Source organism: Myotis myotis, unplaced genomic scaffold (genome assembly GCF_014108235.1).
Source record: "Myotis myotis isolate mMyoMyo1 unplaced genomic scaffold, mMyoMyo1.p scaffold_m19_p_8, whole genome shotgun sequence".
NCBI classification, from domain to species: domain Eukaryota; kingdom Metazoa; phylum Chordata; class Mammalia; order Chiroptera; family Vespertilionidae; genus Myotis; species Myotis myotis.
Genome location: NW_023416390.1, coordinates 28,354,816 through 28,376,219, shown reverse-complemented (window position 1 = coordinate 28,376,219; position 21,404 = coordinate 28,354,816). Strand labels below are relative to the sequence as shown.

Below are 21,404 nucleotides of genomic sequence, written 5' to 3'. Positions count from 1 at the left end.
ATTTATATTGAATATGTTTTTCCAATTGCTCCTACTCTCCTGTTTAGGTGTCTGGTGGAAAGTTCTGGGCAAGGACCATGGTTCGCATCCTGGGTGCCACAGCCCGGCAGTGGGCCCATCTATGCACCCTGGGCCATGCTCTGGGATTGCACACGGCTGTGCACCAGCTGCTCCGAGGCTTGACTCTGGGACCCAAAGCCTTGTGATTTTGAGAGTTCTTTTTGCTAACTTTTGAGTGACTCTCATCACAGCTCCTCTTTTATTTGCAGAATCTGAGTACTGACCTGGAACAGTGGAAGCCTTAAAAAGGATGGGAAAGGCCCCCTAGATTCTTCTCCTTGGAGCTGGGACATGAGAGGTTTGGGAAATGTTAGTCTTGAGACCTCTAATCGATAGACAATGCCGCCTCAGAAGGCATGTCTTTGTGCCATCTCTTACAGGATCAGTGAAGACTGAATAAAAATGAAAAAGATTCAATCTCACATGCTTACAATTCACATTAAAACTTCAGAGTTAACCTTGCATTGGTTGCGCAGAAAATGACTAAAATATTTCAGACTCTCACAGTTCTGTTGTGAACATGTCTTTAAAACAAAGCAATTTGGAAGTAAAGTAAGCTATCTTATGTGGCCAAAAGTCCTTAAGGAAGTAAACCAAGGACACTAAAATTCTCCCAGGGAAACAGATAAACGGAAGTAGTCATGTGCTTGAGTCAAGCCCAAGCCAAAGGTGGTATTTAAGGGCTCCCCAACAGAGGGGGTATCAGACGTCCTCACCTCCTGAGTCTCCCTCCTCACATCTCCTGAGTCCTCTCTACTGACACCATGGGGTGCTGTGGTTGTGGCGGCTGCGGTGGTGGCTGTGGCTGTGGCGGTTGTGGCGGCTGTGGTGGCTGTGGTGGTTGTGGTGGCGGCTGTGGTGGCTGCACCACCTGCAGATGCTACCGGGTTGGCTGCTGCTCTGGCTGCTGCCCCTGCTGCCGTGGCTGCTGTGGGGGCTGCTGCAGCGTCCCCGTGGTCTGTTGCTGCCGCCGCTCCTGTGGCTGTGGCTCCTGTGGCTGCGGCTCCTGTGGCTGTGGCTGTGGCTGTGGGAAGGGCTGTTGTCAGCAGAAGTGCTGCCAGTGTAAGTGCTGTTGTCAGAAGCAATGCTGCTGCTAGGCGGCCCGGCCTCCTGGCAGGTGCTGCAGGGGGTGGAATCACTCCTGTGCTTAGATGTTTAGACATCCTGAACTTTCATCTCTCTGGTTCACCTATATATTGAGCTTGTGATTTAATAGAAAGATACCTGATTAGAAGTCAGAAGCCCCCAAATCAAGTCCATGCTCTGCCAGAACAGCCTGATTATGGATGTCACCTTAGCTTCCCTGAGTTTTACTGTCATACTTACTCATCTGTAAAACGATAAGCTTGAGCTAAGAATCTCTAAAGACCTTTATATTTTTAGTGGTATATGAAACTACTGAGTTCTCAAAAATAAACTCACAGGTTCTCTATCCGATAGACACTTTTATATATGTTGGCTGTACTGGCATTTATATATACACAGTATTTATAAAGTACATACATAAACATCTCTCAATCCAACTCGATCTATCAATTGTACTGCAATAAGAACAGGCCACAGCTTGCTCCTTAGGGTGTAACAATTCACATTAATGAGCTCAGTGGAATGAAATAATGCTTTTTAGTGTATTTAATTCTTTTGAAATCTTTACTTTTCTGTTTGTAGAACTCCTGCACTTGTGTTATTACTGACCTTGGTTATATACTGTATGCTTCTTACTGTTTTAGTATTTTCTAATAATACTCCTAAATATAATTTCTGAATAAAACACCAAGAAAAAGAATTTCACTGTCTTTGATTTGTTTTTATGTTGTTTTGAGGAGGGGTGGGAGTTGCAGACTTTAGGAAGGTTCTAAGGTGAAGAACAAAAGGATACACTGAATGTATTGAGGTAGTGCTACCTACTGTAACAAATTTACACAAAAATGTGCAGTGACTTAATAGAGTAGACATTTATTTCCTGTCGATGTCAATTATCCTGAGTGGTTCTGGGTGGGCAGAAAGGGAAGGAGTTGGGGAGCTGTGCTCTGCTCAGTCATTCAGGGATCTAGGTTGATGCGTATTTTCAACATATGACTTTCAAGGTAAGTTTGTTGTCTGCAAAATAGAAGTGGAAAAGAAGAGAAGGAACAACACCCATCACTTCTTAACACACTGCTGACGGGTCACGAGAATTCTCGTGTTTTTTGTTCTAAGGCTTGTAGCCAATCACAAGAATTCTTTAAAAAGATATTGGCTTGTAAGAACATGTAATAAATAACTTCAAAATACAATGGGTATTTAATTTTAAAGCGTGCCTTTAACATTTATGTAAAATGTTTTTTGTACCCGTTCAATAGAAACTTATCTGGCCACTGGGCAAAGCTAGCAATAAAACTACTGATCCACAATGTGTTAAGATCCTTAGTGTGAAAGTGACACAGTCTATTTCCCTCACTTCCCATTGGTGAGAAGTAGTCACATGGCCCAATGTAAATGCATGGAGAGCTGGGAAATGTAGTTCATGACTGGCAGACATTTTCCAACAATTATCTCTCTATATAAAAGCCCAGCGACTGGAACAGCAGAACGGCCAGAATAACCAGAATGACTGGTGGCTATGACATGTACTGCGGTAGCCAACCAGCCAGATCTGGGCCCTGATCGTTGCTCCCCCTGAGCCGGCCTGGACCCCGATTGGCCCCCAACACCCCTATCGGGGGCGGCACCTGCTGCCAACTATCTGTGGCCCCTCCCCCCCTGCTGGCCCTGTCCGATGGACCCCCATCGGGGCGGGCCAGTTGGACCCCACCCATGCACAAATTCATGTACTGGGCCTCTAGTCTACTATGAAAAGTAAAAGCATGAATGTTGATGGACAAATAGCTGTGTCTGCATATAAAACCCATGTCCTAATAAAACCTTTAATGGGAGTGTATTTAGGACAGGATGCCTGACAGAACATGGCTAGGCATTTCATACCTATTCATACCACATAAATTCCTTCTGGGGTAGTAACACAGGGTACTGTGGTGCATACTTGATGCATGGATGGAACTACCTTAAGGTCATGTGAATCTTTCATGGGGTGGAGCTTCAGAGATAGGGGTTGAGAAGATGGAGCAGAAAATAGCAGGAGCTACCTTCTTCTATACAGTGTAATAGGAAATGTGGTTCCTGATGTTTGGCTGTAATCCTCACTGCTCCCGGGACTATGGTGTGCAGGGAGCTAGGCAGGGGAGCGATGGGCTTAGGGAGAGGATAAAACAAGATGCTTTTGCATCACCTCTTGTTTTCACCAATAGTACAAATAAGACTTGGCTGGGACTCCAGTCTTCCTCATACTAACTCTTTCCTATCTCTTAAAGAAACAAACCTTTCTAATACTCTTGAAGTGTTCTCATTGGAACGAAACAGGTAGTTTCAACTTGTTTTTAAAATGTTACATATCATTCTAGACATGCAAGTCTAAATGTCCAGACATTCTAGATATCTAAGATATGTAAGAAATACAAACATAATTCAAATTATTTTAAAAGGACCTGTTACATGGTCATCCCAGATAATCTACAGAAAATTTTCTTCATACAGTTTAAACAAGATCACTATGATGAACTGTCTTGCTCAATATCCATTTTTATGTCCTTCTAGCTAGGATGCCTTTCTGTATGGAAGAAGCCAAAATGGTTGAAAATTACATTTCCTAGAATACTCTAAATCTAAGCTCTGGATAATGCAACAATTAGATCCACCACTGAGAAATGTGCAAGACAAAAATGAGGTGGAAGTCCTCTTTCTGCTACTTTTGTCTGTTGCTGTTAAGAAAGACTGGAGTGTTGAATTTTCTGCACTGCAGCGATGTCCCTGGGTCCAGTTACTAGTTTCACGGAAGTGAAGAAACAGTTGTAGTGTCAGCAGACATCAAAGGCAGTGCTCCAGAGTTTAGTCAATAGCTTTGAGGGTGTGTAGGGACAGGAGCCACAACAGTGGCAGTGGCTTCCTGGACTGTAGCTACAGTGGTGTGTGCTTGAACTCGACCAATTTCCATGCCTTTTTGACTACTGCAGAGGCAGCAGCAGCCTGGACCATTCAGCATTCCTGTCCTGTAAGGCATTCCCAGGGGACAGGAATAGGAAATGCCCCTGCAGCCCTCCTAACAATTTTGTATCCATAATCCCCCAATTACTTCATCCCCTTGCTTAGCATAGCTAGGACAGTTTTGGTTTTCTGCACCTGTCAGAAAAACCCTTCTGACCATCTCTTTGTGTCCAATTCTAGCCATCCTCCAAAACTGAGAGGATTCCTAGTTCCCGGTCCATCTCAAGAGAATCCTTCCTTTTTCTGAACTCCTTTTGCTGCTTCAGTGTGGTAGGGGACAAGATATTTGTATATTTCTATCCTTGATTTTAGGAACTTACAGTTTTAGCATTTTTGTTTGCAAACAAATGGAAGCCCACTTACAGTAGTATAAAGGGGATAATTTATTGTAGGAATGTAGAGGCATCTCACAGAAAACAAGGACAGGACCTGCAGTCAGTAGGTGTCTACCTGGAGTCATCTACTCCATAGAGTAGAAATAAAAAAGTAGAAAGCCTTTGAGAAACCAGGCAGCTACCTTTTCTCTGCCTCCATCTAGAACAGGGGTGGGGAACTTTTTTCTGCCAAGGGCCATTTGGATATTTATAACATCATCTGCAGGCCATACAAGATTATTAACTTAAAAATTAACCTGCTATATTTGGTCAAACATTTAATTAACTCAACCCTAATGCCTTGGCAGGGCCAGACCAAATGATCTCGTGGGCCTTAAATGGCCCATGGGCCAGATGTTTTCCACCCCTCACACTTCCTGCACACCTGCATCTTCACCATCTCTTCCTACTCGTTTTCTGCGGACTGCTTGTTTCTCCTGGTGCAGCTCATTAATTTATGATATGGTAGAGTCTGCAGGTTGCCTCCCCAGTACCCTCTGTCTCCTACTTTTGTAGGATGGGGCGCTACTCTCTAAGCCCATTGTATCTGAACTTACAGATGGACTCCACCCCTCCCTTCCTCCCTTCCTCCCTTCCTTCCTCCTTCCCTCCCTCCTTCCTTCCTTCCTTCCTTCCTTCCTTCCTTCCTTCCTTCCTTCCTTCCTTCCTTCCTTCCTTCCTTCCTTCCTTCCTTCCTTCCATCCTTCCTTCCATCCTTCTTTCCTTCCTTCATCATTCCCAACAGCATTTGCAGAATCTGTGCTATGGACTGGGATGGGAGGAAGGCATGGTAAATATTAGAGCTGCCTAAAGTTCATTTTGCTTCTGGATAAAAGTTGGTTTATATTTTATCACCCATTTGAACTGAAACATAACTGAGTGACTCATTTGGCCAATAAAGCATGAACAAAAATGCTCAGACTGAGTATGTGGCTCATCATGTCTTTTCACTCTGCCTCTACAATTGTGGAAACCAGAATGGAGATGATGACTGCCTCTGTGAGCATGGGACTCTCAGCAACTACCATGAGCAGAGCCCCCTTTGTCAATTCATGATGAACAATTAGCATAAGTGAGAACTTTTGTATTTAAAGCCTATTGCACTGACACACCTTTGATTGAGAAGCTCACAAACTAGTAGAAAGACAATTGGGAAGCTTGGTCTAAAAATATTCTGTAAATGACCAAGTAAGTACTTAGGGTTTAAAGAAAATAAAACATCATCTCTCCTCCAGCCTCTCTCCTATTCCTATGTTTGATTCTGGTGTCCATACTTGAACACTTCCAGTCTAGTAGCATTGACCAAACCTCCCACAAGTCCTAAGTGGGTTACCTCTAAATGAGTTAGTCTGCAAGACTGGAATGATATGACATGAAGAAATTTACAATTTTGTGTATTCCCTAAAATTTTGACTAATCAAGAACATTTGCAGCAGAGGAAATACTTTCCCTCCAATCTCCTATTTGTTTTCTTGTTAAACAATTTCTAAGTAAAGAACTTCACTACTTGGTAATGTCAACACAACAGGAAAAAATAGTTTATGTTAACTGGGTATTCTTGCTTTCACTTCTATAAGGTACACTGGTAAAATATGTTAGAGGAGCGTTTTTTAACCCCTTCTTCCTTGTTCTTAGTTACCATCTGCTTATTTGCATGCATACATTTATCTAACAGAAACCACAGACCTTTTCCCCGCCTTCCTTTCCCAATCTCATTATAATATAAACTTATCTTTACTTTCTGTCCTCACAATAAGGTCTGCCCTCTTGGACTCTAAACCAACTCCTGAAATTAAATTTCATAAGTGCTAAACTTTAACTAGATTAGGAGGCTCAGGATAAAGGCAAGACAGTGCCATACAAACAGCCACTTGAATAGCATTTCTAACTGGACCAGGGGGTGACCATGACCTGCTGTGAAGGATGGACATCCTGCAATGGATTCAGCCTGTTGGTTCTACTTCTGTCGGGAGTAGCTCTCAACGCAATACCTCTCATTGTCAACAGACTTGAGGAAGGCGAATTTTTTAAAAACCCCATCTCTTGCTTTGAGTGGTGGTTCCCAGGAATTATAGGAGCAGGTCTGATGGTGAGTAACTTTTATTTGACTTGATGTGGAGAAAAGTGCTTTACCGAAGTCCTACAGACCATCTTTCAGGTTTACAGTGAGCTGAGCTGTGTCTTGACTTAAGATACAGTGAGGAGTGGTGGCATGGTATTCATTTATATTGGTTATCAATGAGGAATGACAATTTAAATAAATTAAATATGTCGTACAGGCTAGGGAGCTTGATCAAAAAAAGATTAAATTTGATAAAGGTTGGTTGGGCTGCCCTGGCCAGTTTTTCTCAGTAGTTAGAGCATCAGCCCAAGGACTGAAAGGTCACGGGTTTGATCCCTAGCCCTGGTCGGGGCTCATGTGCGAGGCAACCAACCAATGTGTCTCTCTCATGTTGATGCTTCTCTCTCTCTGTCTCTCTCTCTTCCACTCTCTAAAAATCAATGGAAAAATATTGAGGGTTAAGAAATGAAGTTGGTTGGGTTATTACCTAGCACATTTCTTTGCACTAGGGCTGCTCTTCCAAGTTTTATAGTGTTAGGGAACTTTTGAATGAATTCCCTCAACTTTCCTTTGCTGATACCATGCTCAAGGTATTCACAGGGAATACAGCAGGTGTGGGAAGTGCTCAGTAGGAATGAGAAGAAACATTCTGGATGATAATTGTGCGGCATGAATATGGCATTGCCTGTACCAAAGGGAGTTGGCCTAAGAGATTTGGGACCTGCAATTCTGGCTCTCTGACCTCAATGACTTCTTGACTCAGATCTTACATATACCAGGACATCATGGTGCTTGTTGAATGTTAAGTTTGATAATTATTGATCGGTCTATCTTTGTTGATGTCTGCAGCAGAGCAGTATAATACATAACTCTCCAATGTATCACCCGATAGATTTATAGACCCTCTCCTGGGAATTCTGATGCAGTGGCCTGGGTAGGACTCACCTGTGGAGAGGAATAAATACTGTTTTTGGACCTGGCAGAGAATCTCAGCTCTAATTATGTCTCCAGTATATTTCTGTTTGCAAGTCACTTATCCTATGATTTTGTTTCCATGCTCATAAAATGGGGATGTGGATACTGAAGTTTGGAAATTCAGCATTCAAGAGGCTGCTTTTGTTTGTTCTACCACTTGGGTCCTATCTAAAGGGTCTGGTTAATGTCAGAAAAATGAGCCTTTGTTTAGATGTGTGTTCATGTGTGTGTGTAACAGTTCAATTACCTATATTATCAAAGTGTTGTACAGATGCTGAAACATGGAGATTTTTAAAGAATTTCCAGACACTGTTTTCTACCTGCATCCCTAATTCTTAATGATGATCAGTGACTACTGCTGGTCTTATCCCCAGACTAATGTGAAAACACTCTTGAGTGGTTATACATTAATCTTTAGAGAAATATTTGTTCTTCGGCTCACACATTGGACTTGAGACTACTCTGGCTTCAAAAAGCCTCTCCAGTAAAGCATCCCCGAAAAGTTGATGGTTTCTGTACCTTTAATATCATGAGCAATATATTCACCCTGCTTGGTAGAAAGAGGTACTTACAGGAAAAGCTTTGGGGAAATTGTGGACTTTTTCTTCAAATTGCCACGAACATTCTCTTTCAGGCTGAGAGAAAGCACAGAGCCCAACACAGTGATGTGACTGCAAATCTTGTGTCTGCTCTGCCCTTCCAGAGGCTTCTGTCTACTTGAATAGTGTGAGCTTCCTTTGCATCGGCTTAGACAGAAGCCAGGCACAGCCGGCCAAGACTTACCAACAGTAGCAATTCCCATGAAGCTCCTAAAAGTTCCCATGTAAATAATCCATTTAGAATGACTCGTGTAGCTTTAGATACAAATGGACTTTACCACAATACAAACAAATTTCTTGCCAGCATGAAAGGAGCCTGATGAAGAAGGCAGGGGAGCAGGGGGTGAAGAAGGACAAAGGCATAGAGAAAGGCAGAGACCACTGCTAAGTGCTAACTACTGGGTTCATGCTTTACAATGTTATCTCATCTACTCTCTATAATAATCTGGCTGAGTGATTATTATCAACTGTATTTTAACAGACAAGCAAACAGAAGGTTAGGAGGGTTAACAAGATCACACAGTAGTTGTGAGACCCAGTTCCAGACTTATCTGACTTTCAAGTTCTGTGTTCTACCAGGATTAGCACCATAATCCACCTGTTTCAAGCTAACCAAACGGGAAGGTGAAATTCATAACTTAATCCATAAATTTAAGTCACCAGGAAACTGAAGTACAGAAAGGTTCTATAAACCTGTGAAAGTTCCAGAGAATCTGCACTTCCTTGTTCCGTGACTAAATTTACGTTATTGCCCTCCATAAATATTAACGAAGAGTATTACACAAGTCTATCTCTATTACTCAGTGTGGTAGAATGCCATCAAAGCATCAAACAACTCTTTGAAAAGTTCAATAGGCATTTTACAGTGAACCTCAAACTCTAGACTAGGTTCACAAGCAAACAGGTGGGTGACAGAAGGGCTCAGAATACAGGTGTATTTTCCTGGTCCTCAGCTATCTATACTCTATAGGGTTTTAATGGTCTACAGCTCTTCTGTCCTTCATTATAACAGATACATCTATATTTATGTATAGTGTGGAAGAATACCTTTTCTTTTCTTTTTTTTAAAAATATATTTTATTGATTTTTACAGAGAGGAAGGGAGAGAGATAGAGAGTTAGAAACATCGATCAGCTGCCTCCTGCACACCTCCTACTGGGGATGTGCCTGCAACCAAGGTACATGCTCTTGGCCGGAATCGAACCTGGGACCTTTCAGTCCACAGGCTGACGCTCTATCCGCTAAGCCAAACCGGTTAGGGCAAGAATACCTTTTCAAAGGGAATTGTGTCCTTTCCAACATCTGTCAAAATACTGAACTCTCAATATACTCGTAAATACACAGAAAAGTGAGTAAAGAACTGTCTGTGTGATAAACACTTTTGTTGTAGTTTTTGAAATCTTTCCAAAATTGCTTTAACATTTTAAATTGGTATTGCTTCAAAACCAGATTTCGTGGGAAGTAGTAAATAACAACTATGGAATTAATTACTGATTACTTTATAAAATACATTCATTGTGCTTTTATGACTTACTCAAAACAGGTGAATGTTTTTATCTTTTGAAATCATGACTAAGAGTGTTATGCAATTATCTTCAACTATTTTATATTAAGTGAAAAAAAAATCAATAAATATCATCTTTCATAGCACTAAAAAGAGACTTAAAATGTTCCTAAGAAAACACAGGGGTGGGCAAAAGTAGGGTTATAGTTGTAATACAAATACATTAATATATAATCCTATCTAATAATAGACGAACATGGTAATTGACTGTACCTTTGCTATGCCTCCCATTGGCTAATCAGAGCGACATGCAAATTAACCACCAACAAAGATGGCGGCTAATTTGCATACTGCAGGCAGGGCAGGACAACGCCATCCCCCCTGCCCTGCTGCCATCGGGACCTGCTATCTGTGACCCGGGGCGGCGGGCGTCCGTGTGCAACCTGACCCAGGGTGGCTGGGCGGTGCAGCAGAGATCCGCTGGCCCGTCCGGGCATCCCGTGTGCGACCCGACTCGGGGCGGCCGGGCAGGGCAGCAGCGATCCGCCGGCCCGTCTAGGTGTCCCATGTGCGACTCGACCCGACCCGGGGCAGCCAGGTGGGGCAGCAGCAACCCGCTGGCCTGTCCAGGAGTCCCATGTGCGACCCGACTCGGGGCGGCCAGGTGGGGCAGCAGTGATCGGCCGGCCCGCCTGGGCGTCCCATGTGTGACCTGCCCGAGGCATCCTGTGTGCGACCCAACCCGGGGCAGCGCACCAACCCCCGGATCGGCCCTGCCATGTGAGTGACCTGGGGAGGCAGGGCAGGCACTGAGGGATCGGGCCTGCCATCTGCCACCCGGGGAGTGGGCCTAAGCCAGCAGGTGGTTATCTCCTGAGGGGTCCCAGACTGTGAGAGGGCACAAGTGGGGCTGAGGGACACCTCTCCCAGTCCCCCTCCCCCACCAGTGTACAAATTTTTGTGCACCAGGCCTCTAGTCCTATATAATAAAAGGGTAATATGCAAATCGACCGAATGGAGGAACTACCGGTTGCTATGATGCACACTGACCACCAGGGGGCAGACACTCAATGCAGGAGTTGCCCCCTGGTGGTCAGTGCACTCTCAGTCAGTGCACTCTCATATGGGGAGTACTGTTCAGCCACAAACTGGGCTGACAGCTGGTGAGCGCAGTGGCCTGCCTCTGCGGCAGCGCTAAGGATGTCCGACAGGGAGCAGGCCTAAGCCGCAGTCGGACATCTTCTAAGGGCTCCCATACTGCGAAAGGGCGCAGGCCGGGCTGAGGGCCCCCCCCCACCGACCCTCCAAGTGCATGAATGTCATGCATCAGGCCTCTAGTTAATGAATAATAATACAAAAATAAACTGTGTTTCGGGTACTCACAACTATATACTTGCTTTTAACTATATACTTGCTTAATCCCTGTATTAAGGCCATTTGATATAAGATTAACTGTAAACCTGATCTTAATCACGCTTATTCATTGAGTACACTTATTATACAATGGTAATTCATCAATTATTAAGTCTTAGAAAAAAATGTTGAATGTTAAACAAGGTAGGTGTTTGTGTAACAAGCATTTGCAAAATATAGTGTTTTTTTTGTGTGTTTTTTTAAATATATTTTATTGATTTTTGCAGAGAGGAAGGGAGAGGGACAGAGAGTTAGAGACATCGATGAGAGAGAAACATTGATCAGCTGCCTCCTGCACACTCCCTACTGGGTATGTGCCCGCAACAAAGGTACATGCCCTTGACCGGAATCGAACCTGGGACCCTTCAGTTCGCAGGCCGACGCTCTATCCACTGAGCCAAACCGGTTAGGGCAAAATATAGTTTTTATACTTGTGATGGCTTTGGGTTGCTCTCAGGGTCAGGTACTTAGAGGATCCCTAGGGTTTGAATTGTGTTACTGAGTTTCAATGGTCCATAGCTCTTCTGTACTGCATTTGTAAGTCATACACTCATTTCTAAAACTGCATAAAAGGATGGGTTTCTGTAAGGAAGAATGAACAATACTACTTCTTTATAAAAGCAAATGACTGTCAGGGCTGTTAGTTTCACAAAAACTCTCATGCATTCAAATGTGCTTAGGAATTAAAAAAAGAGTATTCTCATAAATACTAATTTTGACAGATTATCTGGAAGATTTATGACTCAGTCACACATACACCTATACACTTTCTCATATTTTAATATCCATTCCTTAGAGAGCATTTCAATTTCTACAGCTCTGAATGGGCAAAAGAGTTGAAAAACAGTGAGTTGTGATGTAACAAACATGTGTTGACATGCCATCAAGTCAACTGGGAGGGGACTTCATGGCATGTTATTGTTATTTTATAAAACCCTTTGCAAGGGAAGAGAACTATAAAAATAAATATTCAGCATCTCTGAAATAAATCCTAAAAAGTCAGCAGAGTTTAATTTACATCAATAAGTAAAATGAAATGATTCATCCACTTAAGCTGTAATTTAATGTTGATCTAACTTTCTTCTAAGAGATTAATTTTCTAAATCAGCGATTGATAATTTTTTTTCTGTAAAACAACAACAACAGATCATGAATATTTTAGGCTTTGAGAGCCAGACAGTCCCTCTCACAGCTATTCAACTGCACTGTTGGTGTGAGAGTAGTCGTAGACAATATAAGTGAATGGGCAAGGCTGAGTTCTAGTAAAACTTTATGACAAAGAAGTGGTGGGCCATAGTCTGCCAGTTCCTGTAAAGGAATTGTTTCTTAAGCTCAGAAGGCAGTATAGCTTATGAGTACGACAAAAGAGATTTAGTCCATCAACACTGACAACCTGTTTTGGGGCTACATTTTTCCTCCCTTTTCTTCTGGGCTCTTAGCTCCACCCCAGAATGGCTGGGCTGCCCCTACATACATGTGACCTTTGAATTATAAAGGTGTTGGAATTCAAGGTAATATGTAAGCCAAGTGTGATAACAATATAAAGTGTTCTCCAGAAGAGCCATGGGGTCAGCACATGGTCAGAGGGGGTGAAGTTGGTTAGGAAAGCTGCCTTGTCAGGCATTAAATGTTAGACCTGCTCTGGAAAGGCAAAGGTAAATGTGGTCTTGGGAAAAAGAATTTGGGGAAGGAACAGAGGACAATGAGATGAGCCGGGAGGCGGGGGCGGGGGGTGGCAGATGAGAATGAACCAACTCTGTGAAGGAACAGAGAACTATAAGAATTATCCAGTGTGGATAGCGGTAAAGAGTCTGGGCTTTGGAAACCAAATGCCTCACTTCAAATCCAAACTCTTCCACTTTCTTAGAGAAGTTACTCAAACTTTCTAAGCCTCAGTTTTCTCATTGTAAGATGAGGATAAAAAGAGGCTGGTTGAGGCCGGAATGATCTGAAACACGTACAGCACCTATGACAGTGCCTGGCATGTCGTCAGAATTCAATAAAATGTTAGAAAATAAGGTCAGGAGGAAAGACAGAACTAACTACTCAAAGGCAGCTGTGCTGAGGTGGCAAAAAAACCCACCTTATGGCTAAAATTTCTCAAGTGGAAGGGAAGTAATTTACAGCCCACTCTTCAATGACACAAAGCTTCTTCCAGTAAGAATTTCTAGTCACAGCTGCTGACTAGATAGGACTGAAAATTTAAACTAAGTCCTCAGAATGTGAGGTCGCTTCTTACAGCGTTCCTCGCCAGAATATATTTCCCTTGATACAGAATGCAGTATGTACACGATTGCTGAACATCAATGTAAAGGAAGGCCATTACATATCATGTGTAAAGGAGTAGAAAGCAGAATGTGGAACCAAAAATATTTCCCAAATCCTAAGCTGGGAACCAGAGAGATGGCAGTGACCCAGGAGTGACAGGAAAGGTAGGGAAGAGAAAGGAATGGTGATGGACTTCTTAGTTCCCAGCTGTCAGGCAATCGAAACCAGCAATTTCCTTTCTGGATGGTTGCCAGATTCAGACAGCTTTTGGGAAATTAGATAGTGGCGGCAGATTATAATAACTAAAAGAAAAAAAATGAATTTTAGATGACATAACCAATTCTTTCAGATATACTCCTTCCAAAATAATGACTAAATAACTCACTCAATTTAAAATCCAAGTCTCTCTAACCCAGCTGGTGTGGCTTAGTGGTTGAACTTTGACCCATGAACCAGGAGGTCAAGGTTGGATTCCCAGTTAGGGAACATGGTGAGGTTGTAGGCTCCATCCCCAGTAAAGGGTGTGCAGGAGGCAGCTGATCAATGATTCTCTCTCATCATTGATGTTTCTATTTCTCCTCTCATTTCCTCTCTCTGAAATCAATAAGAAAACATATTAAAAAAAAATAAAATCCAGGTCTCTCTAAAGATGACCCAGTAAAGTGATGTAGATGGGAGAATTTGAAACTGCTCTACTGAAATCCCACCATCCCTTCCAGCTCTTTAATCTTTAGGGTTGAAATGGGATCACAAGATCAAGGACGTTGCCACACTTCCTTCTTGTTCTCTTGAGTCTTGATTTCCCACAACTGCTGGTAAATAGGAGGCAGAGATGACTGCTTCCTCATCTGATGAGAAGTAGTAAGACTCATCTTTCCTGTTGATGTAATTTCCAGGCTATTCCAGCAACAACAATGTCTTTGGCAGCGAGGAAAAGAGCATGCTGCAACAACAGAGGCGGGGTGAGTACTGAGCGGCGAGGGGAGGGGGGGAAAGTGCACCAACTGTTTGGACAGCTGAGCAAAGCCACTTGGGGCTTCGGTAGCTACCAAATCACTGTGTGGTTCCAGTGGCAGAACCACAGTCTTAGGAACATCCTATTAGGATGCTTGTATGATGATACAGAAAGTGTGAGGGTTTTTTCCCCTCCATAAAAGTGTAACTTTGGAGCCAGCCTCACCTCTCCCCAATCTTCAGTTTCACTATCTAAAGGTTTTTAAAGGAAGGAGGTTTAGAAATCACACCCAGAGCTGCAACCAATTTCAGAATACAAGACTTGTTATTTTTGTGCTGTGTATAAAATACTTAAGGAAAATGTAAACTCAGTTCTCTCATGCATATGAAAGATTGGTTTTCTAGGCTCGGAATGCTCATTGCTCGATGCGATTAAATTAAAGAAGACACTAGTTATTTTTTTTCTAACATTAAGTACATACCTACTATGATTATTTTTTTCTAACATTAAGTACATACCTATTATGAATAAGATTTTAACTAAGTTAAAAGGAAAATAATGAATACTTATTAACCTTCTGTCACTATGCTCAGAACAGATTCAAATAAGTTATCTTATTTCTTTCAAAACCCTTTAGTTTTGAAATATGATCCGCTTTATTGACCGAGAAACTGATGCTCAGAGAAAGCAAATAACTTGCCAGTGTAGCACAGCCAGTAAGTGAACTTTTATCTCAATCCATCAGACTCTCAAAGTCACAATGTCTACACTACTGATGCCATGAACATTGTTAATAACACTGTGTGCGGGCTCATAATTCTCTAAGGAAGGCATAGACGAATAAATGAGCACTCACAGTGAGTTCCTGGCTGAGCTTGGGGTTTGAAAGCGATGGTTCTCAGCCTGATGGGGATATTAGAATCACCAGGGAGGATCTTAAAAATATCTCTCCACCTCTACCCCCTTCCCCTGAGATGCAGCAACAGTATTTTTCAAAAACACTCTAGGTGACTATAATGTGTTCCCAGGGGTGAGAACCACTGTTTAAAGAGATACATATTTAGATTAATATTACACATTTGTATTTTTAAAAATTACCCTTTTCTGTCATTTGATATCTAGGGTTATAACTACTTTGCTAATTATTTATAGTCTCTCTTTGTTCCTGATACATTGCAGGTAGTCAGTCAATCTTAGTTTTTAGTTTCCCTTCCTTGTGCTTTTCTTTTTAAACTATTATCCCTTGGAGTTTGATTTTGCATTACATCTATGTTGTATTCCAAACATTTGTGTGTTTTTTAAAAATATGTTTTTATTGATTTCAGAGAGGAAGGATGAGGGAGAGACAGAAACATCAATGATGAGAGAGAATCATTGATTGGCTGCCTCCTGAACGCCCCCCACTGGGGCTCGAGCCTGCAACCCAGGCATGCGCCCCCAACTGGAATCGAACCTGAGATCCCCCAGTCCGCAAGCCGACATTCCATCCACTGAGCCAAACCAGCCAGGGCCAAACATTCTTGAGAAAGATATCCTGAAATATTTCTGAATCCTCAAACTTAAAGACATCAGAATACTTATATATTTTTCTCTCAGATCATATTTCCATTAAGAATATCTCCCTGCCCCCTGCACATATCCTGTCATGACAAATTTGTCATCTTTTCAATGGCTATTTTTCTCTCTCCATTAGGGAGAGTTGAGAATAATCAAACCACCTTTTCACACAGGTGTTGGGCTTGACTCACTGGCCAAGGGTGGGGGGCAGCGTGTAATAATAGTGGTGCTGGCCATTAAATCACCAGTTTATACTGATTAAAGTTTTTAGGCACTTTTCTCACCAGCCATGTGAGGACTGGTGTTTAAGTCATATCTTGTATCTTTCAAGTATATACCAAAGCATCATAAAAGTGGCAAAAACTAGATCTTGGGAGGAAGGGAGGGAAGAGGTGGTCCCCAAGACTTGTCCTCTATCTTAACTGTTCCCACTATTTTCCCTACTTGAACTGTTCCCTGCTCCTTCCCTTTATCCATTTATTGACTTTGCTTCTGAATACTTAGGTTTTCCTGAGTCATTTAAATGAACTTCAAGTCTAGGGGAAATACAGATGTTGGAATCACTTTCTAAAGCCAGGCCTCTCTGTAGTGATGAGAAGTCAGAAATCACAGATGACCAAAATATAAACACAGTGACGCTTCTTGATGAGCAAATTGAACAGTAGTGTGGGAGAAGCAGGATTTGAATCACACTCAAACCCATCATTCTGTGCTTCTGGCTGGAAGGAATGTAGTTAGTGATTAGACCTAAGCACTCACATTTACCAGCCGTGAGGTCCTGACACGTTGCCAACCTCCCTGGACTGCATTTTCTCAACCATAAGATGGGAATAATAGCATCCATCTCGTGGAGTTACTGAAAGGATAGCAAAGCCCAAGCTCCCTTGACACACACTGTATACACAGTCACTTACTCTGCCTACCCTTTAAGGGCAGGTCTAAAGAATGAAACAGGTGACCCCTCTAGGAGCTGCGATATTACCCCATCAAAGGAAAAGAAATCCTTCCCTTATTTCTGCAGATTTACAAGTCATAATTAACAGTGATTAACACAACACAGAACTTCTTTTTGGAAACCAACTTTCATTTGGGCCATAACACTTCCTATTCCCAAATCTCATGCTTTCCTGTGCTGATTCACAAAATGAAAGATGCTTACAGTCTTTCCCTCTGACTCAGTGGTGGTGCTGCACCAAAATCAGTTGCATGCACCCTCTGCCCCACACGCCCTGCTCCCAGGGCGACATTTACAATGTCTGGCAACATTTCTGGTTGCTACACCTGGGTGAGTGTGTGTTAGCGGCACCTAGTGGGTAGAGACAGGAATGCTGCCCATTGTACCGTGCACAGTCAAGGCCCCAACAACAAAATGCCCACAGGCCAGTTGTGCTGGGATCCAGAAGCCCTGTTGTAACTCTACCCTGTATCGACCACTGCAAAATGCTGACCTCAGGCCACTTTCAAGATCAGGGCCAAGTCCAGACTAAAGATTTAGGAGTCAAGAGAGCGGACATCAAAGTGTGGGTGCTGATGATCTAGTCAAGGTTCTTTCTATGAAGTAGGAAGTACACAGAATATGACTGAGGAACCAGATCTCAGTGCTCAGTTAAAATGGACAAGGTTCAGAATTTTCAGAAAACACAGCAAGACCAACACTCCTTTAGTGATTCAACAAAATGGCACACTTTGCCCTCTGCCTTCTATAATTCACACCCAATAAAACAGTGATCTTAACATCTAGGGCTACAAGGTGGCCAGAGAAGGGCAACCGTAGATCTGATGCTGAAACTGGAAACAGACCAAGAACATGTAATGACATGTGCACATGAACTACCTTATTTTTCAGATGTTTCTTTCATCATTTCTGAATATAATCACAATAGTTGGTGCTGTGTACTGCGTGCTGGTATCCGTGCAGGCTCTCTTGAAAGGTCCTCTCATCTGTAACTCTCCAGGCAACAGTACCTGTGAATTTTCAGTAGACAAATTAAGGTGAGTGACCTTTCCCTGATTGTCTTACACCGAAGCTACTTAGATTAGAATAATGTGGTACTCACACAGCGACTTTTTTAAAAAAAAAATGAAACTACTGGGACAGATTCTTATGGATTTAGCACATTAATTCCAACTGGCAAAAGCTCATAAAAAGTGGAGGAATTCTGAATGTTTCGGGTGTGGTCTTGTTGAAAAGGATAATTGACTCAGATGGCTTATCCTTGCCTTAAAAATTCCTGGAAATACACAGCAGAAGCTTAACTTTCACCTTTGGAGAACGGTGATGAGGAAGCCCTAGGGAAGCACTGACTCTCCACACTCTGAACTAATGAACTGTGTAAGCCCGAAGCACAGACTACTTCTAAACTTTAAAAATTGAATAGAAACCAAATAAATAAAATCTAGAGCCTTACTTATAAGCCCTAAAAGAAACCTAGCAGCAGCTGGATTATGGGGACACACTATAAATAGATGTGTGGATAGGAATGAATTAAAAGTTTAAGTCACTTAGTAACAAATAATAATGAAGAGTTACAAGTAAATGGTTCCTTTCAGTCTTGTAAGATGGTTTTGTGCCTGCACCTAAGCACAATGTCAAAAACTGGAACAAAAAAAACAATCTAATTCATTACTTCTCTCTATATTAGAGAATAACCAGACTTCCAATTACATAAAAAATTTCCCCCTCCTTTTCCTTTATCTTACCTTTAAAAAGATAAATCCCTCAAAACTTTCATACAACAGTTGTTAAGAATCACAATCCAGACATTCCCTTTACTAAAGGATCTGAAATCTAAACTTAGACTTCAACCACAGATGCTGCACACATTCTTTCAATCTGTAGCAGATGACAGCTCACCACGTATCAGGCTAAGCTCTGGAGGTAACAGAACTCAAGGTATTCCCACTCTAGTTGGGGTGATAGACAGTTAGTTACAGAGAGTAAACAGTTACACCTGAGGGATCCTAGGCTTGCTGCAAACTGCAAGGTGCACTCTCATATTCCATTTGTTTTTCCAGGTAGACTTGCAGTTGCTGGTACCCAAAATGCAAACTCACTATTAGCCTACTATATAGTGAACCAAAGAAAAATGACCTCAGGATAGACGTGTTCGGGCAAAATGTTTTTCATAATCCATACCTTGTTACAATGGGCACAAATCACTTTAATCAGTCATATTATTTTTCTTTTTTATTGATTTACTAGGGTGACATTGGCTGATAAAATTATATAGGTTTCAGGTATAATCATAGTATTAACATGTCTCTCTGAGTAAAAACGGTACCTCTGGTTTAAGAGCAGATGCCACTGTGGTTTTGCACTAAGAATCGAGCTCCTTCAAAGGGGGAGCTCCTTTATTTTCACATCTTCAGCAAGTAGAAGAACGTCTGCATAAATAGTCTGAACCACATGCAATTGTTGATGTTCAACCACTTTTGACACAGAAAACATTTTTTGGTTTTTTGTTAATCCTCACCCGAGGACATTTTTTCCATTGATTTTTAGGGAGGGTGAAAGGGAGAGACATCCATGTGAGAGACACATATTGACTAGTTGCCTCCTGCACACACCCGGACCAGGGCTGGGAATGAGTCTGCGACCGAGGTATATGCCCTTGACTGGGAATCAAACCCAAGATCCTTCAGTCGAGGGCCAACACTCTACCATTGTGCCACACTGGCCAGGGCTACATAGAAACAGTTTGTTGAAAGATGGGATAGATAATGAACCAAAAGCTTTAACCTAGTATAGTATATAGACACATACCCAGAAAGCCTGATCTTAGCTAAAATTTCTAGGCAAATTTCAAAAGTACTTTGTTTTACTATACTTTCCTGGGCACAATGTTGCATTCTTTTGATGGCCACAGAAATTCTTAAACATCTTACCTTTTATTTTTCTGGAAGGATTTCTCCCCAATCCTTCAATCTACAGTGGTACTTCAATGGATCTTGCGTAGCTCCTAACAGTTTAAATTCTTCCACCACGAATGACACCATGGCCAGTGACTTGAAAAAATACAACTTGCAAGAAAAGAGGCACAAGACTATCCATTTCTCAGTATTTGTAGGCCTACTGCTTGTGGGGAACCTTGAGCTCCTGTGTGCACTCAGTCAGATTGTCATCGGTTTCCTGGGCTGTCTGTGTGGAGTCTCCAAACGAAGAAGTCGAATTGTGTAACAAAATGGAAATATAAGCAGTTTGAATCATCTGAGAATTACATTTAAAAGATACCCTTTTAGAAGTTAGAAGTTCATTAACAGAACATTAGCTAGAAAGTTGTATTAATCCTTCTAGTCCAAAAGGTTGTTTTTAAGGTGATTTAAAAAAAAAATCAGCCTTTTACATATAATGCTGGTAAATGCAAACCACTTTCATAAGAAAAAGTAAATACCACCAGTAGTTGACTTTGGGGTGCAGTGACGCTTTCAATGTGTTTTGAATCCTTTTGTGCTGTTTGAATTTTTTAACTCTACATTCTTGTGTGAGGAGAGGAAAAGAGGGAGGGGAAAGGAGATGGGTGATGGAGGAAGGGAGAACGAGAGGGAACAAGTTATCTTGGAAGTCAAAGTAGGGGACCTTTTCCTTGTACTTCTTTATACTTTAAGAAAAAATAACTATCTAACCTGAATGTAATCAAGTTTTTTATACCGAATTCCTCACTTACTGGAAATCCAGGGAGAGAGAGACTCAAATCCTAAAGGTAGGACAGTAAATAGCCTTCTGTTTTCAACAAGAACATGTACAGGGAAAAAACAAGTGGAATGTATTGAGGAAACTATTCTATATTGAGAACAAAGAGATGTTATTCAACTAAATGTATTATACAGACCTTATAGGGAAAATAGGGCAAAGTTGTACAGGATTGGTTTGGGTAATATTAAGGACTTATTGTGAATATTTACGGCTGATAATGGCTTTATGGTAATATAAAAAAAAGTCCTTATTTTTTAGAAATGCATGTTTTTGTGTTTGGGGGAAAATGTCATGTTTTTAAAATACGTCAACCAAAAATAAAGCAATTGAAAAATGTTCATTGTTATATATATAGGGACAGGAATATAGTGAGTCATTATACTTTTCTATTTTCCTATGTTTGCATTTTTCACAATAATTAAAGAACTATAAATACCTAGAAAAAATCAGTCTTTCAAAAGCTGGTTTCTATATATCATAGTCTTTAAAAGACAACATAATAAAACAGTGTATTTACCATATTAAAATGATGTAAAACACTAAAAATCTACAATTTTCTGAATGTGATCATTCCTGCATTTTTTCCCAATTATTTATGTTCACTGCGCTTCAGGTTGTAGAAATAACTTACAATACTTACATTATAGCTGCTCTTCAAAATTAGTAACATACAGGCACTTTCTTTCTGAATCCATCTGCTGTGTAAAGACCTTCTCCTCATGCTCTTATAAATCCCAATTTACCCTTAAAGTTTAACTTACATTATTTCTACTTGAGAAAGCTTTCCCAGAGTGCATGATTCCAATAAATCAAGTTAGCACTTACCCAAACTACTCTTATCATACCTGTCAGAATGTAACATAA

The 21,404-nt window shown here is 41.6% G+C and overlaps 1 protein-coding gene and 1 long non-coding RNA gene across 2 annotated transcripts; one reads left to right on the top strand and one right to left on the bottom strand.

The window, feature by feature from the left end:
- Window positions 1-575: 575 nt before the first annotated feature.
- On the bottom strand, window positions 576-17,814 carry LOC118661920. The gene is made up of 2 exons (XR_004969529.1): window positions 17,682-17,814; window positions 576-1,261 (listed from the first exon to the last, which is right to left on the bottom strand). It is a non-coding gene; the product is annotated as an uncharacterized LOC118661920 (long non-coding RNA).
- TM4SF20 (transmembrane 4 L six family member 20) lies at window positions 6,421-20,958 on the top strand. The gene is made up of 4 exons (XM_036320452.1): window positions 6,421-6,603; window positions 14,232-14,297; window positions 17,694-17,839; window positions 19,751-20,958. The coding sequence occupies exons 1-4, from the start codon at window positions 6,421-6,423 to the stop codon at window positions 20,022-20,024; spliced, it is 669 nt and encodes a 222-aa protein (XP_036176345.1). The 3' UTR covers window positions 20,025-20,958.
- Window positions 20,959-21,404: the final 446 nt, after the last annotated feature.

What these genes read in the sequence shown, in the direction of transcription:
- TM4SF20 (XM_036320452.1), top strand. Translation starts at nt 6,421, where the DNA reads ATGACCTGCTGTGAAGGATGGACATCCTGCAATGGATTCAGCCTGTTG. An exon ending in GCTGCAACAACAGAGGCGGG is followed by an intron (nt 14,298 to 17,693) that starts GTGAGTACTGAG and finishes CTTATTTTTCAG; the next exon opens with ATGTTTCTTTCATCATTTCT. An exon ending in TTTTCAGTAGACAAATTAAG is followed by an intron (nt 17,840 to 19,750) that starts GTGAGTGACCTT and finishes TTTTTCTGGAAG; the next exon opens with GATTTCTCCCCAATCCTTCA.